At 39.9% G+C, this 23,600-nt stretch overlaps 2 protein-coding genes across 3 annotated transcripts; both read left to right on the forward strand.

Moving 5' to 3' along the window:
• Window positions 1-22: 22 nt before the first annotated feature.
• On the forward strand, window positions 23-13,825 carry LOC116223496 (programmed cell death 1 ligand 1-like). Its single transcript, XM_031580512.1, has 5 exons — window positions 23-44; window positions 3,205-3,546; window positions 3,838-4,126; window positions 12,752-13,042; window positions 13,777-13,825. Exons 1-5 carry the CDS (start codon window positions 23-25, stop codon window positions 13,823-13,825), a joined length of 993 nt encoding a protein of 330 aa, XP_031436372.1.
• A 926-nt stretch (window positions 13,826-14,751) lies between these two features.
• On the forward strand, window positions 14,752-18,461 carry LOC116223568 (butyrophilin-like protein 8). Of its 2 annotated transcripts, none has more exons than XM_031580771.2 (4): window positions 14,752-14,971; window positions 16,062-16,403; window positions 16,693-16,974; window positions 17,524-18,461. In XM_031580771.2, exons 1-4 carry the CDS (start codon window positions 14,845-14,847, stop codon window positions 17,712-17,714), a joined length of 942 nt encoding a protein of 313 aa, XP_031436631.2. In that variant the 5' UTR covers window positions 14,752-14,844; the 3' UTR covers window positions 17,715-18,461. The 2 variants fall into 2 exon arrangements, with proteins under 2 accessions (XP_031436631.2, XP_031436632.2); XM_031580772.2 differs by having other exon boundaries at window positions 17,527-18,461.
• Window positions 18,462-23,600: the final 5,139 nt, after the last annotated feature.

Below are 23,600 nucleotides of genomic sequence, written 5' to 3' on the forward strand. Positions count from 1 at the left end.
GGGACAGTGTAACTGTAACGTAATGGACGTGGTGGATATCCTTGGTACCATAGTTCTATGAACAGCTCAGATATTTTATGAATAACAGTTGTTTTGGACAGACAGTACTGTGACATGAGGTTCAAACTTTGGATTGCACAAGGATTTTATCTTTCTCTTATCATAAAAGTCTGCTGCTTGGGTAAGTCTCTTTCAACCTCTTTCATAGACTATATTTCTTTGTCATTGTGTTTGTGTTTGGGAAGACAAATACTCATATATTTTGTAGCACACACACTCATCCTATCATATTGTTTTTCTTAATTTTGCAAGAGTAGGCTAGCCAAGTTGAGGGATAGGCTGGAACCTTATTACCACTCGTAGAGTAAATGAAACGATAAGCCAAAGGTGAAGCATACTTTTGGTAATTTATGATTCCTGTGGTTACTGCAGTGCAATTTTGGCTGTCATGAGGCGTAACCTAAGGTTAGCTATTAAGCCCCCACCCACTGGACTGGACATGGTTTTGTTGTCATTCATAAATGAACCGCCATTGTATTAGGTTGTCTTACTTATCTCATTAGCTGTTATTGATCTCAATAGTGGTAGGCTAGTCAAGTTGGGGGATAGGCTGGACCCTTATCACACGTAGAGAGTAAATTAAATGATAAGCCTAAATAGCAATATTGCTGCTCATGTTCATAGTCTTTGCCACAGTTATACTATCAATACTGTTCATACTGCACATCTTATTTCATACTGTATACTGTATATCTTATTTATTTATATATTACTACCATACATATATATATACTCTGCACTTTTCTGCTTTCTTTGCACTTCTGGTGAGATGCTAAACTGCATTTCATTGTCTCAGTACTTGTACTCTGTACAATGACAATAAAGTTGAATCTAATCTAATCTTAAAGGTTCAAGAATTCAAGAATTATTGGCACCCTAAGTGAATATGAGCAAAGCAGGCTATGAAAAAATGTCTTTGCGGTGTATCCTCTTGGTCTTTCACTGAAATATTCACAAAAATCCTTACTTACCTTTTCATTGAAGTAAAATTATTGAAAGACATTAAATATATATTTTTCTTCAAAAGATGTGTGCGACAATTATTGGCACCCCTAGAAAATCTTATAATTAAAATCTAACTGAAGTATATTTTCAGTCATGTTTTACATTTTTAAGTTCACCTGTTTGATTAGGAACTTTTAAGTGGTCATCCATGACTTCCTGTTTCACTGGGTTATACTGTAAATATGAGGTGACACAGGCCAAATTCCCTTAGTCATTCATCACTATGGGAAAGACCCAAGAACACAGTGAAGATGTGCAACGAAAAGTTGTTGAGCTGTTAGTTGTTAAAGCGACAGGAGATGTTAAGAATCACCCTGGAAGAGGACGTGTGCGTACATTGATCCCACACACCGTGAGGAGGAGGGTTCGACTGGAAAAAGAATCTCCAAGGATCACAGCTGCAGAATTGCAGGGGTTAGTTGAGTCATGGCGTCAGAAGGTCTCCAAAACTACCATCAGATGCCACCTACATCACCACAAGTTGTTTGGGAGGGTTGCCAGAAAAAAGCCTCTGCTGTCAATCAACAACCAACTAAAGCGCCTACAGTTGGCCTAATGTTACTGGGACTTTCAATGGGACCGGTTTATATGGTCAGATGAGACCAAAATAGAGATTTTAGCAACTAGCATCAAAGGTGGGATTGGCGTAGACAGAAAGATAGCCATCCAGAAAAGCACCTCATACCCTCTTTGAAGTATGGTGGCGGATCTTTGATGTTGTGGGGTTGTTTTTCTTTCAAAGGCCCTGGACATCTTGTTAGGATGCATGGTATGGACTCCATCAAATACCAGCAGATATCAAATGAAAACCTAACAGCCTCTGCCAGGAAGCTTAACATGGGCCGTGGTTGGACCCTCCAGCAGGATAATGATCCGAAGAACACCTCAAAATCCACACAAAAATGGTTCGCTGAAGAGGAGAGTCCACAACCGTCGACCTTGGAATCTGAAGGATCTGGAAAGATACTGTATGGAGGAATGGTCTCAGATCCCGTGCCATGTGTTCACCAACTTCTTCACGCATTATAGGAGAAAACTCTGAACTGTTATCTTGGCAAAGGGAGGCTGCACAAAATATTAAAAGAAGTTTTGAAAAAAATATTTGTTTCATGATAAGAATGTAATGTTTCTTTCAATTATGTTACTTCAATTAAAGGTTTGATTTTTGTGAATATTTTAAATGAAAGATCAGGAGGATAAACAATAAAGAAATTTTTTCGCATTTCATTTTGCTAATTTTTACTAAAGGGTGCCAATAATTCTGGAGGGCACTGTAGGTTGTGCTAGTAGTCAAGACAGACTCAGTTTGAGACCTACACGTAGGTCAGAACTGTCTGTTGATCATTCCTCACCGGCAGTCGTGTCAAACGGCAGTCGTGTCAAACGTGGTCAGTCATGATGTTTACTAGTCTGCAAGAGACTCCGCCCCAATCTTAGGCAAGCAACCGAGCGCACACACACACACGCGCGCGCTGCCACTGATACATACACACTTACGTTAGGAGACTACCACATGTCCCCAGATGGTTGGGCCAAAATAAATAAAAATACATTCCAGGTAGGCTACCCATAATAACACGTCACATTTGTTTCCACATAGCCTATAGTGCTTGCATGCGTATTAGCTGCGAAATAGAACGCGTGGCAGGCTTAACTTGGCACCAGATGAACAATTGCAAACATGGAGAGGTGTAGAGCACCATATTTCAAACCATGATCCTTATCAAATATGAGTCATTATCATACACGCTAAAAGCAACACATTTGCTGCAGCCAAAGCCAGGAAGGGAAGTTGACGACTTTGTGAATGCGGCCCCATTTTTAAGGCATGATTAGATCTGACTATAATCACAACTGGGTATTACATTAAATTAATGGGTTGCTTAGATGTATTCTTATGGCTTGGTTGATTGGTCAGTAGGCGGTGCTTTGATCCAAGACCGTCTATAGAGACACTGCACACCTAACCCTCTATAGAGTCGATGGTTTTGATCTGTTATCTCAAACATAACCTGGTCCAGGGCAGGTGAGATGTGCAGCAGGGGTGGAGCTGAAGGCTCGTTGCAGAGGGAGTAAGGACCTGTAGTGTACAGCCTTCTTTTAATTTGAATGAAAGGACTCAAGACACCTCTTTTACAGAATTCAAAGTCACCGTCCCAAGTTCCCTGGTGGTCACTCTTGGTCAGCCCGTGGTCTTGCCCTGCAGTTTCTCCGTGGGGAATGTCTGGCAGCCTGAAAGCATTGTGATTACTTGGCGGCGTGGGCTTGAAGTTGTTCACAGTTTTTACCTCAATCGGGACCAGCTGAAGCACCAGAACCCAAACTATGTGAAGCGCACCTCCCTGTACCAGTCAGAGATGCAGAAGGGCAACGCATCTCTCCGATTGGAAAACGTCACCATAGAAGATAGGGGGGAGTACATCTGTTCCGTGAGCTCGCAACTTGGCGCAGGGAGGAAGATCTTCCCTCTAAAAGTGGCAGGTAAATGCAGTCAATACATCATCAATATATCTCAATACATCAACAATACATCTCAGGATGCTTTAAATTTTTTACTTACTTTACTTAAACTGACGAAATTACTTGGGCCATCAGTGGGCCTTAAGAATGGGCCTTCACTGAGTTCAGTAAGACTTCCAAGCTATCCGATGGCACCATGATCATTCTATTATGATCCCTTATGGCTGTAGAGGTGAGGAGGATGATCGTGACTGCTGAAATGTCCCTAAGCCCTTTTAGTAGGAGCCTCAATTTTGTATCTCTCTGTTTCAGCACTGTATTCAGAGCCAGTGCTGCAGTTCTCAGTGCAGCCCGGAAGTGTGACGGTTCTTCTAACCTCAGGAGGAGGATTCCCAGCTCCCACCTTGAGCTGGCTACAAGGCCATGAAGACCTCACCAACAGCACAGAGACCCGTCTAACACGGGACACACTCTCAGGGCTTTATAACGTGTCCAGCACCTTGACTCTCAAAGACAACTCCAATGCCACCCTCAGTTTTATACTGAAGAATGAGGACCTGATACAGGAGATCAGGAGGAACATAAGCCTGCTGTTTGGTAGGTAGAACAAATCCCAAATGCAAGTTTACCGTAAACATAGGCAGGATGTCACTCTGGTCCCTTTGGAAGCTTATAGATTTTATAATATAACCAGACACTGTTTAAACTCAAGATGTAGATTACAGTGGCCAGCAGAGCCCAACACACATTTTCTGTGCCCTAGAACATCTAAATAAAATAATCCATAGCCGTGAGACTCTGAAGACAATTTTACCAAGGTATTAGTCACCACAGGTTTGATACAATGTAGTGAGTCACTGGAGATTAAAATATGTTTGCTGCACAAAAGCTGGTTGTTATGATAAGATCATAGACTTTTCAGAAACCTGTCATTTATCAACGAATCAATATTTCCTTTTGTTCTTTTTAGCAGAATCTGAAGGAGATTTTCCCAAAGCGAGTCATCGGATGAGGGAGTTTATTCTCTTGCCTGTACTTCTGGTGTTCATACTCTTAGCTGCTCTATTACTACTGAAAATATGCAAACCAAACAGAACCTCAAAGACCTCTTATGCAAGACAGAACATTGTTTGAGTGATGATGAAAAGAAAACACCCTTCCATGCACAGGACTAGAGACTAAATGACTTTAAAAGTGGTCCAGACCAAAGCCAAGGTGGATCTATTATTAGCAGTCTGTTGTATCAGGGAAATTAAGTATTTTTCTGTAACAACTGTCACTTTGCCACAGATGTTATAGCAAGTTTACCATAAACACAGGCAGGATGGCACTCAGTTCAAACTGGGGTTTTGTCGTTTTTATATTTTATTTTATTATCATTTTTTTTATCTTTCATTTGGATATCCGATTGTTTTAAAAAAAATACATTTGGAATGTTGGATGGCGAGCCAGACCCATTTGGAACCAGATGACCATTGAGGATCAGACTTTTGAATTTTATTTAATTTGATACTTTGATAAAGCTGTTTTTTATTTTGGGATATTATTATTATTGTATTATTATTATTATTATTATTATTGAATCATTTTAATAAATAAAATGATTCAATAATAATAATAATAATAATAATAGTAAATGAACCGTCAATTTTCAGAATCAGAATCAGGTTTTATTGGCCAAGTAAGTTTGCACAAACAAGGAATTTGACTTGGTAAAGTGACTCTCAGTGTGCTTACACAAAATATACAACACAATACAATACAATACAATACAAACAAACAAACAAACAGTGCAACAGTGCAATGGACTAAGGAGTTTAAAAAAGTATGTACAAGGCGGAATGGCTATATACAGTAGCTGTGAAATGTTGCACAACAGTAGTGCAAAGAAGAGGTGGAGAGTGCGAGAAGTGCAGGGATAAATATATAAATATAAATATAAATATATATGCTACAGTGGGTTAGTTGTTCAGTAGTGATACGGCGAGGGGGAAGAAACTGTTTTTGTGTCTGGAGGTTTTGGCGAACAGTGATCTGTAGCGTCTACCAGAGGGGAGGAGTTAATTTGAATATGAATAATTTGTGTCCGGGGTGTGAGGGGTCTGCAGTGATTTTTCCTGCCCGTTTCCTGACTCTGGAGGTGTACAGGTCTTGGATGGTGGGCAGGTTGGCACCAATGATCTTTTCTGCAGACCTGACTGACCGTTGGAGTCTGTTCTTGTCCAGTTTGGTGGCCGATCCAAACCAGACAGTGATTGAAGTGCACAGAACAGACTCTATGACTGCGGTGTAGAACATGATCAGCAGATCCTGAGGCAGGTTGTACTTCCTAAGCTGGCGCAGGAAGTACATCCTCTGCTGGGCCTTCTTGATGATGGTGTTGATGTTGGGTTCCCACTTCAGATTCTGGGAGATTGTGGATCCCAGAAACCTGAATATATTGTATTTATATTGTATTTTCAGAATGTGTTGGAATGTTTTTCCTCTCCCAAAAATTGTCACTACCGAAACATAGTAATAAACTATAGGAAAAACGTATTATTAATAACCTGTTCAGATTGTGTTTCCTTTCCTTCTCTGAAGAGTATTTTTACAAATATTTCTTGAAGGTTTTCACAATGAAATCAATAAAAATGAATTTTTTACCAAATTTCAAAGTTCAATTTATACAATTCATCAAAATCTAAGTGCAATATTTCTTTGTAAAATGCAAAATACTGATCATATTGATTCCAGAGTTGATGATTGATGAAATTGAACATACATTAAACCAATCAGTATCATAACATTTTAGTTGATAACTCAATATACTTTATTTTTTACAAAACATCCAGTGTTTCGGTAGTGACTGCACTGTTTCGGTAGTGACAGAACTGTTTCGGTAATGACCACAGTATTTTGTTTGCAAGGTTGTATCATATTTCCTCAACCTTATTGCTTAATCTTAACTCATACCATGCTTTAGGTTGGGAATATTAAAAACACAAATGTTTTGTGCTTTTGCTGTCTTTTCCTCCATATTTTTCTGACCTTCTTTTGCTCCCTGTTGGATAAATCACTGATACATTTCAACTTTCCTTCTCCCTTTCGTTTCTTATTTCTTTCTCTTTCCTTCCTTAAATATTCTTGGTGTTTCACTGGGTCATCCCTCACTCTTTGTCAGTATTCTCTCAGCCTCTCTGCTCCACTTTTTCCTTTTGGCCTTTTGGTGTCTTATGATTCTTTCTCCTGAACAATTTCAGATAGAAATCAGCATTATCTACATCTTTACCATTTAGTCCACATAACACATTTATTTCAAAATGATGGGATTGAACTACTTACCATTCCATTTTTTCACTACCGAAACGTTCATGTCACTACCGAAACTTAACCATATGTTTTGGTAGTGATTGTTTCGGTAGTGACTGTTTCGGTAGTGACAATTCTAGCTAAATTTAAGCATAAATAAATAATTCTAGCAAGCACATGGCTAGCAAACAAATCTTTGAAGAGGTGTACACTCAAACAAACATAATACTTTGCGTAAAACCCCAAAAAGTTTACTTAATTAAAGAAAAAAAGGTGTTCGGTAGTGACAATTCTTAAGGTTACACACTGATTTTCAGACTTTGGAACACATTTATATCAAAAGTATGGGATCTAGCTACTTACCATTCAGCCATGAGGGACAGGGATGCAGTATCACTGCCTGGTTATAAATGCAGGGGTGTGGCTAAAAAACAGGCTCAGCCAATGGACTAAAACTCCTGTGTTTCGGTAGTGACATGAAAACTATGGACATGATTTTTTGAGTATAGTTTTTTTTTTTTTATTAAACCCACAATAGATCTAAATCTTCCAAGTTCTGTATAAACTTAATCATAAAGATCTTTGAAATTACATCATTGAAACAAATCTAAAAAATCTAAAAAGTGTTATTTACAGACATTGAAATTTAGATGCCAGGGTTAGGGACAGCTACTTCCCAATAGAAAGTACCCTAAATGATGATTTTCTATATATTTAGCTTATCCCTATCTCAATTAATGTCTTGGGTTTAAATAGACCATAACATATTCTTAGTAAATATCTATGTCTGAATACTTAAATGTTTTGTAAATAGTTTTTATTGTTGTGGGACCACACTTTGCACCAATTCGGTAGAATGGCCCATATAGGTGATTGATTGTTTTGCTCCCAGTGGAGTAGAGGGGTGCTACAATTAGATCTTATACTGTTCAGAAAATCTGCAGTCATTTATCAACCAATCAATGTTTCCTTTTGTCTTTTTAGCAGAATCTGAAGGAGATTTTCCCAAAGCCAGTCAGCGGATGAAGGAGTTCATTCTCTTGCCTGTACTTCTGGTGTTCATACTCCTAGCTGCTATTGGACTACTATATCTACCTGTAAGAGCCAAATTCATGTTTTTATGTGTTATAATAATTTTGTTAAAAAAGATAACAGTGGAGATAAATCATTTCTTCATGATTTGAATGAATGCATAGGTTAAAATGCATAATTTAGTATTGTGTTTAAAATCAGAAGATCTTTAGAATGTAAGCTTCCAATCAAATAGCGCTACGTCAGTGTAACACCTGCGCATGGGATGTTTAGTTTAAATTTGTTATCAGAGACGTTGGAAGCGACATAGTTTTTTGACCGTGTGACCTTGTATTTTCTATGTTTTCTAAGTAAACATTATTTATAGAAGATTTTCTTGTCTCACTTGCATTTCAATTACAAGTTGTAGACTGACTTAGAAAACTGTGGTACAGAAGACTTTGAATGAAACGGAGTGCCACTACACTACCGACAATATGCTAACCACACAGAACCAAATACATCTTATCCCAGACAGAAAATTGTATGTGTCATTTTGACCTAACATCAAAAGAAAGCCCCTTATGCAGGACTAGAGACTAAAAGACTTTAAAAGTGGTCCAGACCAAAGCCAAGGTGAATCTCTTATTAGCAGTCTCTTGTTTGAGGAAAATAATGAATTTTTCTGTAACAATTGTTACTTTTCCGCATATGTTATAGTTTGAGTTTCATGTCTAGTGAAGCATGTTTATATCATCTTTGAAATCATTCTGCATGTAAGATGAAAATTCACTCAAGTTACCTCAGGAGTTGCATATAAGTATATTTATTCAACAACAACAACAAGCTTGTCGGGCTCACCCACGTCCTGGCAGGTCAGACAGAGGCACGGGCCCTATCTCAGAGGCTCACTCCCAGACTGCAGCAGACGAGAGAAGCTAAATTTAACACATCACACAAGGTTTATATAGAAAGAAGTTAGCGTTCTCTGACACGAAACAATTTGTCATGAGGGATAACCACATGGATGATTAATGGGACAGGAAAGGATCATCTGTTTTCGTTTTTTTTGGAATTTTTGTCCAATCTTTGATTCATATTCATTGGGTAAAATCTTCATCTTAAAAATAACTATATATACTAAAGTACCTAAACTAAACATTTGAAACGTGGAAGCTCTGCTGTAGCCTTGGAAAACAGCTTAAGTTGCTGCAGCTTTTTGTGCTACCACTAGATGGCCACAAGTTGCCCTTATAGGTTCATTATACCTCTTTTGGCTTGATAGACTAATAAAAAGACCAACCAAACCAACCTTCAGTCTTCTCGGATAGAAAAAGACGTTTATAAAAGAGTTTATATTAGTATTTATTTTTACATAAAAAAGTTAGTTAGTATTATGTTACAGGGATTTTCTGAAAGGTCTTTAGAGAGAGTACTTTGCTGTGTATGTGTATGTGTATGTAAAAGAAAAGTTAGTACTGTTACGTGCAGGGCTCAAATGCATGAAACATAAAGGGGAGGCCACGCAGAATTTATGATAATAATAATAATAATAATAAGGTATTTATTCAATGATATAGATTTATATTTATTTTATAATTAAGCAAAACGTGTGGTGAACATCAGTGTTGTGAATAGAAATCAAAGATGTATTGTAAAGTCAGTTCAAGGGTAAATGCAAAACAAACGACGACGACGACGATTACCGAGTAACCAACGAGTATCCAATTCCAATTCCTATCCAACGACCAACGATAACCAAATGCCAGGAAGACCAAAGCTCTCCCGTCTGCCGGCTGCTTTTGTAGCCCAGCCAATGAACGATACATCTGTTTCCAATCACCTGCTGTAGAGACAGAGACAGATCAGGCATGCAAATATCATAGGGCGGGACCTAGACGCGCCGGGGTCGTAACAGTACCTACAAATCCCAATAGGCACCTGGATTTAGCAGCATCTTTTACAGCAAATGTAATCTACAGGACACTGAATGTATTTACAACTTACAGTATTTACACATAGAAATAGAAATCAGGCCAGTTCTTTTTGATGTACACAGCATGGTTGCCTTTGACGTGACAGCTATAGGCCTAATTCAGTTAAATACAATGGACCTCATTCTCGAACACAGTTAAGAAAAGTTAAGAAGACATTAAGACATTTCTTCTTAACTCCATTTACGAAGTTTCCAGGACAATTGTGGCATTCATGAAAGTTTTCTTGTCTGGGATACGTCCTTAGCTAAGAATAAGATTTAAGAACGCGGAATTGGAGTGCGTCCATGTTCGTAAGGGCTGAATTTGTGAGAAATAGTTGCTGATTGCGTTCACATAAATTCTACAGACATCGTCGGATTTAAATAATTATAATAAAAATGCGAGAATATTTGTATCATTAACCATTACGTTTCACATTTAGAGTCATTATTCTACGAGGAAGCGTGATGTCCTAAAATAAATAAAAGTCCAGTCCAAAAGTACCCTATGGATAGAACTTTTTCTGTTAAATTAATGTTTTTTTTCTCCTACATTAGTGTTCTACTAGTTCAATGTCTGAATTCAATTACAAAGCCGACTTTTTACGAGAGTAGGCCACTTTGAATGCAGTTATGTTGTGTTCTGATTGATAAAGGTCAAACTGTTTTTGAAATGATTTCACAACTGTCAAACCTATTAAATGAGCGTTCTCTTGTTCTAAATATGTTTAATGTTTGACTTGATGGAGGATTATTGCTCATCACAATAAAATGTATATATGTCAAATTTGCATAGTGACTCATTTACGTCGCTGAATAGTCCTAGACTAGTCCTATCAACACCGTCATTTACAGGAGCACTGCTAGAAGTCATCAATAAGCGCAGACTGATCAATAATCAGTGCGGATTCCTACCTGCACTCCCCTGTGGTTGGAGGTTCGCTTACAAGTCAGGTATGAAATGTTACTGATGCTATCAGGAAGCATTTTCCATTCTTGCCATTCAGAGACCATAGCCAACCACATCTTTATTAATTTGTTGGTGTGAAAACATGAAATCAGAGTGTGTCCCAGATGAGGATGTTGTGAGACCCATCTGTTTACTTTTGTTACAATTGTTCTATTCTCAAAAATATGTAATTATCCAAAAAGGTGTCTGTACCTTTAAGGAGATGTTCTTTGCAGGGCTTCATATTTCAAAGGGCAAAGAATATAATGGAATGGAACACAGCGAATGTGCATCAACTCAGGCTCCTGGTTGCAACAACAACAACAAAACTTGATAAAATTGTATTTTTATAGACTTTTACTGCAGAATAGTTTTCTTTAAAAGGAAAGAGAGGCTGAACCGTGAGAAAGTCTTCACAATTGGTTTCATGAGTCATGTGGGTGTGTCTAATCTGATCTGGAAAGAATGTGCCTGCATGGACTGTTTCTGCCATGACACATAACTATGATTAGACTGTTTCACGTGATCGATCTCAAAAGTCTAAGTCAGTTTTTGTTTTCAAATGCTTTAGTCAATCTCTCCCTCTGTCTGTCTCTCTCACTTGTGACACGACACGTCTCAACTCTGACATTCTATGACACACCGTTGCAGATAAGGGAAACTACACTTGAAAGTTATGCCTTGAGTCATCTATCTATTGAGGCAACAAGACGGCAACCTTCTTTTTCTCTACTCTCTAAGAAACCAAACTGGCTGATGTCATGCTGGCTTGCACTGGCATGGTAATACACTGAAAACTCACTCCATTGCTTCAGACATGTCCACTAAGTTCTCTCTTTATAGATATGTGCTATCCTGGACATACCAAAATAGTCAAATGAATTATTTCTTTCTTCTTTCATAGTCAAATGAATTATTCTGAATTCTTCTTTAGAAAGACCAGATTTTATGTCAAAGTGGAAGACTAAGTCGTTTAGTACACCTATAATTTGGACACATATTAAAAATAATCTAAGTATTTTTAGTATACTGGCTTAAGGCTTGGTTGGGAGAGACACGCCCCTTCTACGTATTGTTGTTAGGTTGCCAACCAGGGGAGGATACTGTAATGGAATATTTTTTTTTGCGTTGGCAACCAAAACCATTACAACAATCTCCATCGAGAGCCACAAATATAATTTAAATGTACATAAATGTAAACATTTACTCGTTGACCAATTTCTGAAGATAATGTAAGTATTATTGAAATGAAATTCCCCAAGCTGTGGAGAAGCATTCAGTCTCCACAGCATTGGACAAAGAAAGTGAAACATATAAATGAATACACAGACTCTGTGTGAATTATGTAATCTGGTGAATGTGAATTATTCTGTGGTAAGAAGGTCTATGGATATGTCCGAACTAGCTTGAAATGCCCCACAGAATGAATGCTGCACTGTCAATAACTTCAACTATATGAATTATACATCGACTGTTACTGACGCTATTTCTATTTTGTCATCTCACCAGTATCATATTTGGATTTTGGACCTGATTAGTCAAGGAATTAAATATCGATATTTTAAAAGGTCCATTATGACATTTCTTACAATATTAGTATGTGTCATTTCCTGTCGAATTACAATCTTCAGAAATGGGTCGATTGAGTTAATATGGAAATAGTCTTTATGTAACTTTATGTAAATGTGTCCAGTCACTATGACTGTATTTGTGGATGTCCATGGAAATTGTCTGTTGTAATGGTGTTGACTGGTTAGAATAGTTTAAAAAAAAAATTACACAGTAAAATATTTGTATGTGTAATTTCCTGTCCAATTACAATCTTCGGAAATGGGTCACTTGAGTAAATATGGAAATGGTCTTGCCGTGGATCACTGACTTCCTGTCAGTCAGGAAGCAGCGTGTGAGGCTGGGCAAGCTTGTCTCGGAGTCCCGGACCATCAGCACTGGAGCCCCACAAGGCTGTGTGCTCTCCCCTCTACTCTTCTCCCTCTACCCAGCAACTACACCTCCAGCCACCCTTCTGTCAAACTCCTGAAATGTGCGGATGACACAACCCTCATTGGACTAATCTCCAATGGGGACGAGGCTGCCTACAGAAAGGAAGTCAACAGCCTGGCTTTCTGGTGCAGCCAGAACCACCTGGAGCTGAATGCCCTGAAAACTGTGGAGATGGTAGCAGACTTCAGGAGGAGCCCAGCCCCAACCGTCCCCCTCGTCATGTGTGACTCCCCAGTTAACACGGTGGAGTCTTTCAAATTCCTGGGGAAAATAATTGCACAGGACCTAAGGTGGGCGGAGAACATCACCTCCACCATCAAGAAGGCCCAGCAGAGGATGTTCTTCCTTCAGCAGCTGAAGAAATTCAACATGGCGCAAAAAAGTGATGGTCGAGTTCTACACAGTCATCATTGAGTCCATCCTCACCTTATCAATCACTATCTGGTTTGCTGCCTCAACTGACAAGGAAAAAGGCAGGCTGCAGCGGATCATTCGGTCAGCCGAGAAGCTCATCGGCTGCGACCTGCCGTCTCTCCTAAACCTCCAGGACCAGCAAGAGGAGCGGGCAAGATCATGGCTGATCCTTCCCATCCCGGTCACCACCTATTCCAGAGACTCCCATCAGACAGATGGTTCTGGGCTATCAAGACCAAAACCTCGTGCCACCTGAACAGCTTTTTCCCCAGACACAGACAAGCCCCCTGCATCAAACTGACTCTGCGCCCCCCCCCCCCCCCCCCCCCCCCGCACATATACACATTCACACAAATGCACTACAGTGTAAATTATTTATATACTGCACTATGCTAATTCCAATTCACTGCATCTTAACCCCGCACGTGGCCAAATTATTTATTGTTCCATTTTGTAAAACATTTATCTTTTATTCTTTTTTTTGCTATTTTGTTAATATGTTTTATGTACTATGCACCAACCACACCAAGTTAATCTTCTGTATGTGTAAATATACTTGGCCAATAAAAAGAGTTCTGATTCTGATGTAACTTTATGTAAATGTGTCCAGTCACTATGACTATGCATTTGTGGATGTCCATGGAGATTGTCTGTTGTAATGGTGTAGACCAGTGGTTCCCAAACTTTTTACAGTCCCGTACCCCTTCAGACATTTAATCTTCAGCTGCGTACCCCCCCCCCCCCCCCCCCCCCCCCCCCCTTGGAAAAAAAAAGTTTTCCTTTTCACCTTTTACTTTAATTCCGTTTTAATCCGTTTCGGCTAATTTTGTTCACCCAGAGGTAGTTTGATGGCTTAAAATGAGTGAATAATATGTGCCACAAGTGACCCAAACCTCCTAAGGTGGTTGTTGTTTGCCAGCCATCAACAGAACAGAAGACTAAAAAAACATGATTTGCAGGCGATTGGGAAGATGAGCGAATTCATTTGACAGGCTACGGAGGTCTGTGTTGAATAGGGGGGCGTGGCCGGAGCGGAGTTCAGCACAGACGTGACATTTTCTCAGTGGTTTTGTTTTCTAAATAATGCTTGTTCATCGTTGCGATCGTTGTTGTGTTTATAAGAAAGAAATACAGCCTTGCAGGACCAAATACAGGGGAATTTGGGCGATTTTGATGCACAAAATGATGTTTCCGTCTGAAAGTTGCAATTCTGTTTCAAACGGTACATTCTGCGAATTCTGTCCGTTTTCTGTTATCGCGGAAATTTTCTCCCCGCGTACCCCCTGAACCACTTCGCGTACCCCTGGGGGTACGCGTACCCCAGTTTGGGAACCGATGGTGTAGACTATTTAGAATGGCTTTGACATTTTTTTACACAGTAAAGTATTTTTATGTAATTTCCTGTCAAATTAAAAGAAATGGGTCACTTGAGTAAATATGTAAATGTCTGTAAATTTGTATTATTGTTGTGGCTCTCCATGGAGATTCTTTTATTGCTTTAGACAGGTTGCCAACGCAAAATAAAAAAGATTCCATGACCTAGTTGCCAGCGTAACAACATTACGTAGGAGGGTGTGTCTCCCAAAGCCGTAAATCGGCGTCCAGCGTGACAGTATTAGTATAAAGGACGTGGTGGCTACCCTTGCCATGACAGTGCTATGAACAGCTTGGATGTCCTATGAATCATTTTTTTTTTTACATTTTTAAGGTCGTTTTGGACAGACAGTACCGTGACATGAGTTTCAAACTTTGGACAGCACAAGGATTTTATCTTTCTTTACTTCTCGTAAAAGTCTGCTGCTCGGGTAAGTCTCTCTCAACTTCTTTCATAGCCTATATTTCTTTGTCATTGTGTTTGGGAAAACAAATGCTCGAAAATGTTCTAGCCTCTCTCAGCGTATAGTAACAAACAATAGCTGGAAATACCACTCTATGCAGCATAACTTGGCACTGAAAAAGGTCTAAAGTTAAGCCTATCAAAGATAAGTGTGACGTTTCAGTCAGAGTATCGTTAGAGAAAACAGGAGAACCGGGATCAGATCACGTCTTTGTGTTTGTATTCTGAAACTTTGAAAGTAGAAAGTACATTAATAAAGCAGGTGTACATTCCAAGGTGGGGTTCAGGTATATTAAGACATTTTGACCTTAGCACACAACCCAACCTATTGTTTTTCTCAATAGCAGTAGGCTAGTCAAGTTGAGGGATAGGCTGGACCCTTATTACCACACGTAGAGAGTGAATAAAACGTTAAGCCTAAGGTAAGGTAAACGATATGATCATGATCCTTACCAAATATGAATATATTAAATTTATAATACAGGCAAAAAGCAACACCTTTATGAACACGAACACCTTTATGATCGTTGAAGGCTCAAGTTAAGTCAGAGTGAATGGTAAACCTCTTGATAGCCACTAAGCCAGGTTTGTAAACCACACTCTAGGATCATCTGTATCTTGTAGTTACCTGGCTTGACACGCTCTAGTAACAGTCATGCCTTTGCGATGTTGCATCAGTGGTCATCAGCTCCATCAGGGGCAGGCTTAACTTGGCACCAGATGACCAATCGCAAACATGGAGAGGTCTAGAGCACTATATTTCAAACCATGATCCTTACCAAATATGAAGAATTTAAATCTATAATACAGGCAAAAAGCAACACCTTTGCTGACTTTATTCATCGTGATCAATGACTGTTTATGGACACACTGCACACCTAACCCTCTACATATAGTCGATGGTTTTGATCTGTTATCTCAAACATAACCTGGTCCAGGGCAGGTGAGATGTGCAGCAGGGGTGGAGCTGCTGGCTCGTTGCAGAGGGAGTGAGGACCTGTAGTGTACAGCCTTCTTTTAATTTGAATGAAGGGACTCAAGGCACTTCTCTTTTACAGAATTCAAAGTCACCGTTCCAAGTTCCCTGGTGGTCACTCTTGGTCAGCCCGTGGTCTTGCCCTGCAGTTTCTCCGTGGGGAATGTCTGGCAGCCTGAAAGCATTGTGATTACTTGGCAGCGGGGGCTAGAAGTGGTTCACAGCTTCTACTACAATCGGGACCAACTGAAGCGCCAGAGCCCACACTATGTGAAGCGCACCTCCCTGTACCAGTCAGAGATGCAAAAGGGCAACGCATCTCTCCGTTTGGAAAACGTCACCATAGAAGATAGGGGGGAGTACATCTGTTCCGTGAGCTCGCAACTGGGCAGTGAGAGGAAGAGCTTCCCTCTAAAAGTGGCAGGTAATTACAATCAATACGTTCTCAGGATGGGTTGCATGCATTATTCCAGTAGATACACACACGCACAGGATGAATTTAATTAAACTGACAAACTGACTGGCAAAGCTAGACTATGGCCTTGAGAATGGGCCTTCACTGAGTTCAGTAAGACTTCCAAGCTATCCGATGGCACCATGATCATTCTATTATGATCCCTTATGGCTGTAGAGGTGAGGAGGATGATCTTGACTGCTGACATGTCCCTGAGCCCTTTTAGTAGGATCCTCAATTGTGTATCTCTCTGTTTCAGCACTCTATTCAGAGCCAGTGCTGCAGTTCTCAGTGCAGCCCGGAAGTGTGACGGTTCTTCTAACCTCAGGAGGAGGATTCCCAGCTCCCACCTTGAGCTGGCTGCAAGACCATGAAGACCTCACCAACAGCACAGAGACCCGTCTAACACGGGACACACTCTCAGGGCTTTATAACGTGTACAGCACCTTGACTCTCAAAGACAACACCATTGCTACCCTCAGTTTTATACTGAGGAATGAGGACCTGATGGAGGAGATCAGGAGGAACATCAGCCTACCCGGTAGGTAGAACAGATCCCAAAACGCAAGTTTACTGTAAACACAGGCAGGATGGCACTCTAGTTCAAACTGGGATGGAAGCATGTCCTTTTTATATTTCATTTTTTAATTCTAGAAAATAGCTGTAAGCAGGCTATAAGCATCTCATGGGAAGTTAAAATTCCTGTTTTTCCTGGCTATGTGCTGCACCTATGCACAAGCTATTGGCCAGAGTGATGCTGTCCAAATCACTGGCATATAGGGGTGTCCCTTTGGAAGCTCCTCGGTTTGTTAATATAACCAGACACTGTTTAAACTCAAGATGTAGATTACATTGGCCAGCAGAGTCCAAAACACATTTTATTTACCCTAGAACATCTAAAGTCTCAATAGCCGTGACACTCTGAAGACAATTTAACCAAGATATTAGTCACCACAGCTTTTATACAACGCGGTGAGCCACTGGAGATTAAGAATATAGTGGCTGCACAAAAGCTGGTTGTTTTGATTAGATCATATACTTTTTAGAAAGTAATTTATCAACTAATCAATATTTCCTTTTGTCTTTTTAGCAGAATCTGAAGGAGATCTTCCCAAAGCCAGTCAGCGGATGAGGGAGTTAATTCTCTTGCCTGTACTTCTGGTGTTCATACTCCTAGCCGTTCTTGGACTACTATTACTACAGACAATATGCAAACCAAACAGAACCAAAGGCATCTTATCCACGACAGAACATTGTTTCAGTCATGTTGACATAACATGAAAAGAAAACACCCTTCCTTCCACAGGACTAGAGACTAAATAACTTTAAAGTGGTCCAGACCAAAGCCAAGGTGGATCTCTTATCAGCAGTCTGTTGTATGAGAAAATTATTTATTTTTATGTAACAATTGTCACTTTGCCACAGATGTTTGCCACAGTTTGATTTTCATCATTCTGCATTTCATACTTACTAGGAGTGAACAATATCTAGCCTTTCCTAATAGGAAATCAGCCAATTTGGGATATATTTTTAGTATCTTTTGCTAAATGCAATGAACATTTCACTTTCACATTTCACAAATACCTGGGTGTTCATTCATTTTTGAAACATTCACATGATTTCAAGTATTATTATATATCCATGTCATTCCTATTGAAGAGCACAATAATATGGAAGAGTATTGGCCGTCTGACAAAGACCCAAAATAGCAACTCTTAGCTACTAAGGACACATTCATGTTTAAGTGTTCATCTGTCTTAGGCCTACAGGTTGAATAGCTTTTTGTGTCATAGATGTGGGTGTACGGGTTGTAAGTGGCAAAACCTTCCAAAAAAAGCTGTCATCTGAGTGTTTGTAGGATGTGGTGAGAATGAATCCTGTTTTACTGAAAATAAAATGTATATTTTGTATACAATACAAACAAATTATTCTAAAACCTTTTTACACTCATACATATCTATGTACGTGTGGGTCAAGCCGGCAGCTTTCTGTATTTTAAATGAGTGACGGGTCACTCTTTAAATAAAATTTTTTTTTTTAATCCACCACGTTTTATTGGAATGTATCTGGATTGTCTGCCTGACTTTGTCCTAGTTAATGTGGAGAGGACTGGTATGCTTTGAACCATTGTTTACAGGACCTGGTTGCCATGATATGATGTAATTATGAGTGCGCTAGTGTACTCTGCTTGGCAGCTTAGACTTTAAATAGTTATACAGCTGCTAAAAATACTTGCATATTGTTATCTACAGCAAGGTCACACAATAAAAATGCCACTGAAAGAGCACACTGTTCATGACTACAATGAACCCCTGTAATCTCAGAGAAGTATCGATAGCCTCCCTTTCTCGCTCAGATCTCAGGTTGTCTAGGGATTGTCATATAACCTGTTTTATTACCACTATCAATATGGGAAAGTTGAAATCATGCTGCATGAAAAAACAACTGTTATTATGACACACAACACTGGAAATATGCAGGCCTTTTTATGGCACTGCCATTCAAAATGTATGTATCAGTAGCATGGCTCGATATGTTATGACATGCTCTGACTTTGAAAACTGATATTGTTTAGAATAAAGTGCATCTGTTGTTTCGGGAAATCCATGTGAGCGATCATTCAGTGTTAAACTAGTAGGCTCCAGCTGTGGGAGTTATGGAAATGCTTTACTCATCTGCTGATATCGCGTCAGCTTCACACTGTATACCACAGACATCCAGTAGTTGGTGTCCTGTCATCTGCAGACATTGTCAGATGAGACTCCAGTTGTGGTCAATGGTGGACAGGAGACATTTTTGTCGTTGTGTGGAAACAGACACCTGCTTTTTGAAATGTGGCCAATAAGATGGTTGTAGACTTCAGGAGGACAGGTGGAGGCTTACAAATACCTGGGTGTTCGCCTTGACAACAGACTGGATTGGAAATGTAACACTGAGGCTCTCTACAGGAAGGGACAGAGCAGACTCTACTTCTCGAGGAAGCCTAGGCAACAGTGACATCACAATGAGACATCACCATGGCATACATTGAATGAAAAAAAGAATGCATAGGACAAATGATCTTATATTTCACTAACCTGTGATACTTTCCTGTGGCATTTATGATTTCACACAAATGGATTTTTGACTACCAGAGTATATAAGGTCATTTTTACAAAGGGGCAACATTTGTTTACAATGTTTCCTCCACCCATCTCACTAGGTCTTGTAGTGAATGACTTACTAAATAAGAAATGCTAAGACTATCATTCTTCTATCTGTTACAAATATATCTTTTAACTATGGCACCAGTGATGAATTGTGTTAGTAGGTAAAGTTGAAGACAGAACAATAATGTCAAAATGCTGAAAATGTGAACTCTATTTTATCACACATCACATTTTATTATTGTTAGTAGGTTTCAGGAAGTTAGTCAATCTACAAATTTGCAAGGATTTCCTGACTTCTTCTCAACCTTCATTCCTTACTTGGGCATTTCAAACCCACCCACCAAACCCCTTTCAACAAGTCCATCATAATCACCCAGAACTTCTCCCTCCAATGAGTCATCCTGTAAACCTCTCTGTTCCTCTCCTCTTAACCCTGCTTCTCCTTCATCCTCTTCTCTTTTCTGAGATGGTATCACAGAGTCCTCATTCAACCTCAACTTCCGGTCTGTGAGAAGCTCAGACAATTCTTCGCTCGTCCCATACTTGTTGTGTCTGCCTGTGATTTTCAGAATGCCCTCTTGGGAAACTGACCACAGCCCTTCTTTTCCCCTTAATCCTTCTCCGGCCCAGTGACCCTGCTCAATTACGACTTCCAATGGCCTCCTCTTCTCCAGAGGGCCACCCCCCGAGCCAAAGATCTCCACCATCTCTGGCTCAGATTCTCCGTCCATAACAAATAGTTCAGGGAAGTCAGCATAACCCTTTAACTTCGGCATGGCATCAGAGGCTGTAATGTCAGCATGGCTGTTCACACTTTCCATCTGTCCCTGTGATTTCACATCAAACTAGATATCATCTGTGAGTGTGTTGTTAAGAGAGGTGACATTGACTGGTGCTGAGGGGTCTGAAAAATACACTGGTCCACTACTCACTGAACCTGCAGGGGGCAGAAGAGAGCAAAGGTGTACAGTCAAGGAAGAAGAAGAAAAGTGGCAGAAGCAGGCAGGGAATGAAAAGAAATTCCACTTTCCTTTTGTCTCTGACCAAACTTCCTGGAGACTATAAGGGATATTCTGAGATGGCACCAGAGGAAACACTCTGACTACTCTTTCACTTTAGCAATAGATAGATTTCTGTAAACCTGTGATTAGTGTGAGAGGGAGGTAGACACACTTGCCTTTATACATGGCTCTCTTGACCTTCGATGGAACACAATTAGACTCGAGTCGAGCAAATCGAGTCTTCTCCAGTTAGAGCAGTACACCTAAAAAGATAAGGTCAACACCGTATGATTAAAGTCAAGTCTAATACAACTGTATCCATGTCAATTATGACTGATGTTTCTAAGGCCACACACACACACACACACGCTCCTATTCATGTCATGAACACAAAAAGGTGCACACCTGCTGTGCTCTGCACTGTATGAACAAGATGTATGAACAGGACTAGGACCATCAACAGTCACCGACAGCTTACAGTGAAGGTTTATCTGGGCAGAACAAGAAATACATCTTACTTATTATCATTATTTGCTTGCATGATAGTATGCTGATTTCACGTGCCAGGGAAAAAAATCCTAATATTATATTACACAGGTTGTTACAAACTTTCAGTCTACGAAGTAAAGCCAAACATGTACAAAATGAATGGCCTTTGTGCTGCCAAGACCCCCACAGAATATTTTACCTGGGCATCGGAATCAACAATGAATTGGAATGCAGCAATCGCAAAGCTAAGTGTGTCATCTGTTCTGGGGGACAGGAACCTAGAAATGTGAGGGCTTTTCAGGCTCTCCTGCAGGCATCTGGAAACATGAAAATGGATTTAATGAGTTCATCAATTTCATACATCAGCTGTCTGGTTTGCCAGTCAACATCTGAATTCTCCTCTATGGAGAGTTTTGGATTACCCATTCATTTTTGCCGAAAACTGGCAGACGAAAGGGCAGCCTGATCCCAGACTATGAGACAAAGATACAGTAAACCAGTATCTGTTTGCATCTAGATATAAAATATAATCCACGCTCTTTAAATTGTTCCTGTAATACATAGAAATGGCACAACACAAACTGCTCTTTTTCTTAGCATCCATCAGTATCATTTTTACTACTCTACTCCATGGGAGGGAAATGACTGAAACACTAGGACTGAAGTAAGATGATATTGAACCATTTTACAAAAAAATGAGCTTAAGTTCAAGTACCCGAAGTTATCAATGATGGTGTGTTTCTCTGAGGTGCAGGTAGATGGCGCCACATAGCAATGATTGACAAATAACTTGGCTCCTGCGGGCAGATCAAGAGCAGAAACCTGGACACAGACCTCCTGCTGCAGAAGGTAAGTGTTTGACAGGGCTGGTGAACTCCACGTGACTGAAACACACACACACACACACACACACACACACACACACACACACACACACACACACACACAGAGTAAGGGCTGGGCAGAGATGATGACTTTGGCAGAGATGAAGCATCTTTCAGAAACACAGTCGGTTTGAAAGGAATATTATGGCTATAATGCGTCATCTATAATCACGTGACTCATTCTGTCTACAACCATCTATCTAGGAATGTGCTGCTCTTTCTAATTTCATTCTAATTCTAATTAGATTTTGAAATGCTTTTCAAGGTGTAGGCAAAGCACTGTAGTAGTAGCCATATATGTTTAAACTATGGTCAAAAGATTAAAGAGAATGTGGAAAGGTGTTGTAGTATGTGCCAGTTGCGTGTTCTACTTACTGTTCATCAGTTGGATTCGGAATTCTGGAGGGTGGCTCCTGATAATTTTCCTGGTAGGCTCATTTCATGTAGGCCGAACAGCCAACTGATACACATGATGTTACCTACATTGACCCAGTCATTAAGTCTTATAAATCTGTTTAATTTGACCCAATTAAGAAGTCATGGGAGAGAAAGCAAACCTTGGGAATCTACATTCTATTCCAACGTTAATCCGACAAGCTCTGTGGACCGGAGACTGGGTGATCTTCGGTACATAGTGAAGCACGAATTTGTAGACAAGATGGCTTGCGGACTCCTATAAAAGGATAACGTGTGAAGTCCTGGTTGTCTATAGGAGACTACAATACTTTATGGATTAATCTTCAAATTTACCTCACGTTTGCTTCCACAATCTGTTAAAGAATATTTGAACATCAGGTGACCATATGGTTTTAGAATACCGTTGCTTTTGCAAGAGTCACCAAACGTTAGTTCATCAGCAGTCACTGAGAATCCATAAAAAGTCCTCTTGACCGTAACTACAACATCTATACTCGAGCAAGTCACTGAAACATCTGACAGAGCAGAAATAATCTGGGGAGGATGACGATTAATCGAGATTGACTTGGCGTGACACTTTTCTCTCCCGGAACAGACAGGAGCAGACCTACGTCACCCATATCGTCAAGATTCGTAAATGGAACATAGGACGATATGGGTGATCCAAGTCTGCTCCTTTCTGTAGGCCTACTCTTGAAAGCTGACTGAGAGTCGACGACGTTACTCGAAAATACTACAGTGAGTAGGCTATGCCTCGTCGTCTTTCTATCATCTTCGACATCTGAATCCATTCTGTAATATTCAAATTGTTGGCAAAGGGCGGTCCATGTGCTTAAAATGCTACACAAATAACACGTTCGCCTTTCATGTTAAAGAACCGAACCTGTTAGGCCTACCTCTGAATATACATATTCAGCATCCAGCATGGGCCAGCCTGATTAGCTTGACAATTAGGCTAATTGAACAAAACGGGCTTGATAATGTATCAAAGTGCTCCTCATATCACACAATTATTTCAAACGCTCGCAACTTTAAGGGTAGCATACCATTGATACAAAGTATAGTTAATTTAGTTGGCCATTCCTAGTATTTGAGGGCTTATTAATGAAACAATGACATGTGGTGGCCTATTAAGATCGAATCAGTAGGCTATCAATAGGCTACTATCACCATGATGAAGTGTTGTGGAAGATGTATTCAAATCCTTTACTTAAGTTAAAGCACTGA

This window comes from Clupea harengus, chromosome 14 (genome assembly GCF_900700415.2).
Source record: "Clupea harengus chromosome 14, Ch_v2.0.2, whole genome shotgun sequence".
Lineage (NCBI taxonomy): Eukaryota > Metazoa > Chordata > Actinopteri > Clupeiformes > Clupeidae > Clupea > Clupea harengus.

Bases quoted from the DNA above. Each gene is read 5' to 3' on its own strand.
- LOC116223496 (XM_031580512.1), top strand. From the start codon at position 23: ATGGACGTGGTGGATATCCTTG. The intron at 45-3,204 runs GTACCATAGTTC...CCTCTTTTACAG, and splicing joins GGACGTGGTGGATATCCTTG to AATTCAAAGTCACCGTCCCA. The intron at 4,127-12,751 runs GTAGAACAAATC...CCCTCTACCCAG, and splicing joins ATAAGCCTGCTGTTTGGTAG to CAACTACACCTCCAGCCACC.
- LOC116223568 (XM_031580771.2), top strand. From the start codon at position 14,845: ATGAATCATTTTTTTTTTTACATTTTTAAGGTCGTTTTGGACAGACAG. The intron at 16,404-16,692 runs GTAATTACAATC...TCTCTGTTTCAG, and splicing joins CTTCCCTCTAAAAGTGGCAG to CACTCTATTCAGAGCCAGTG. The intron at 16,975-17,523 runs GTAGGTAGAACA...TTGTCTTTTTAG, and splicing joins GAGGAACATCAGCCTACCCG to CAGAATCTGAAGGAGATCTT.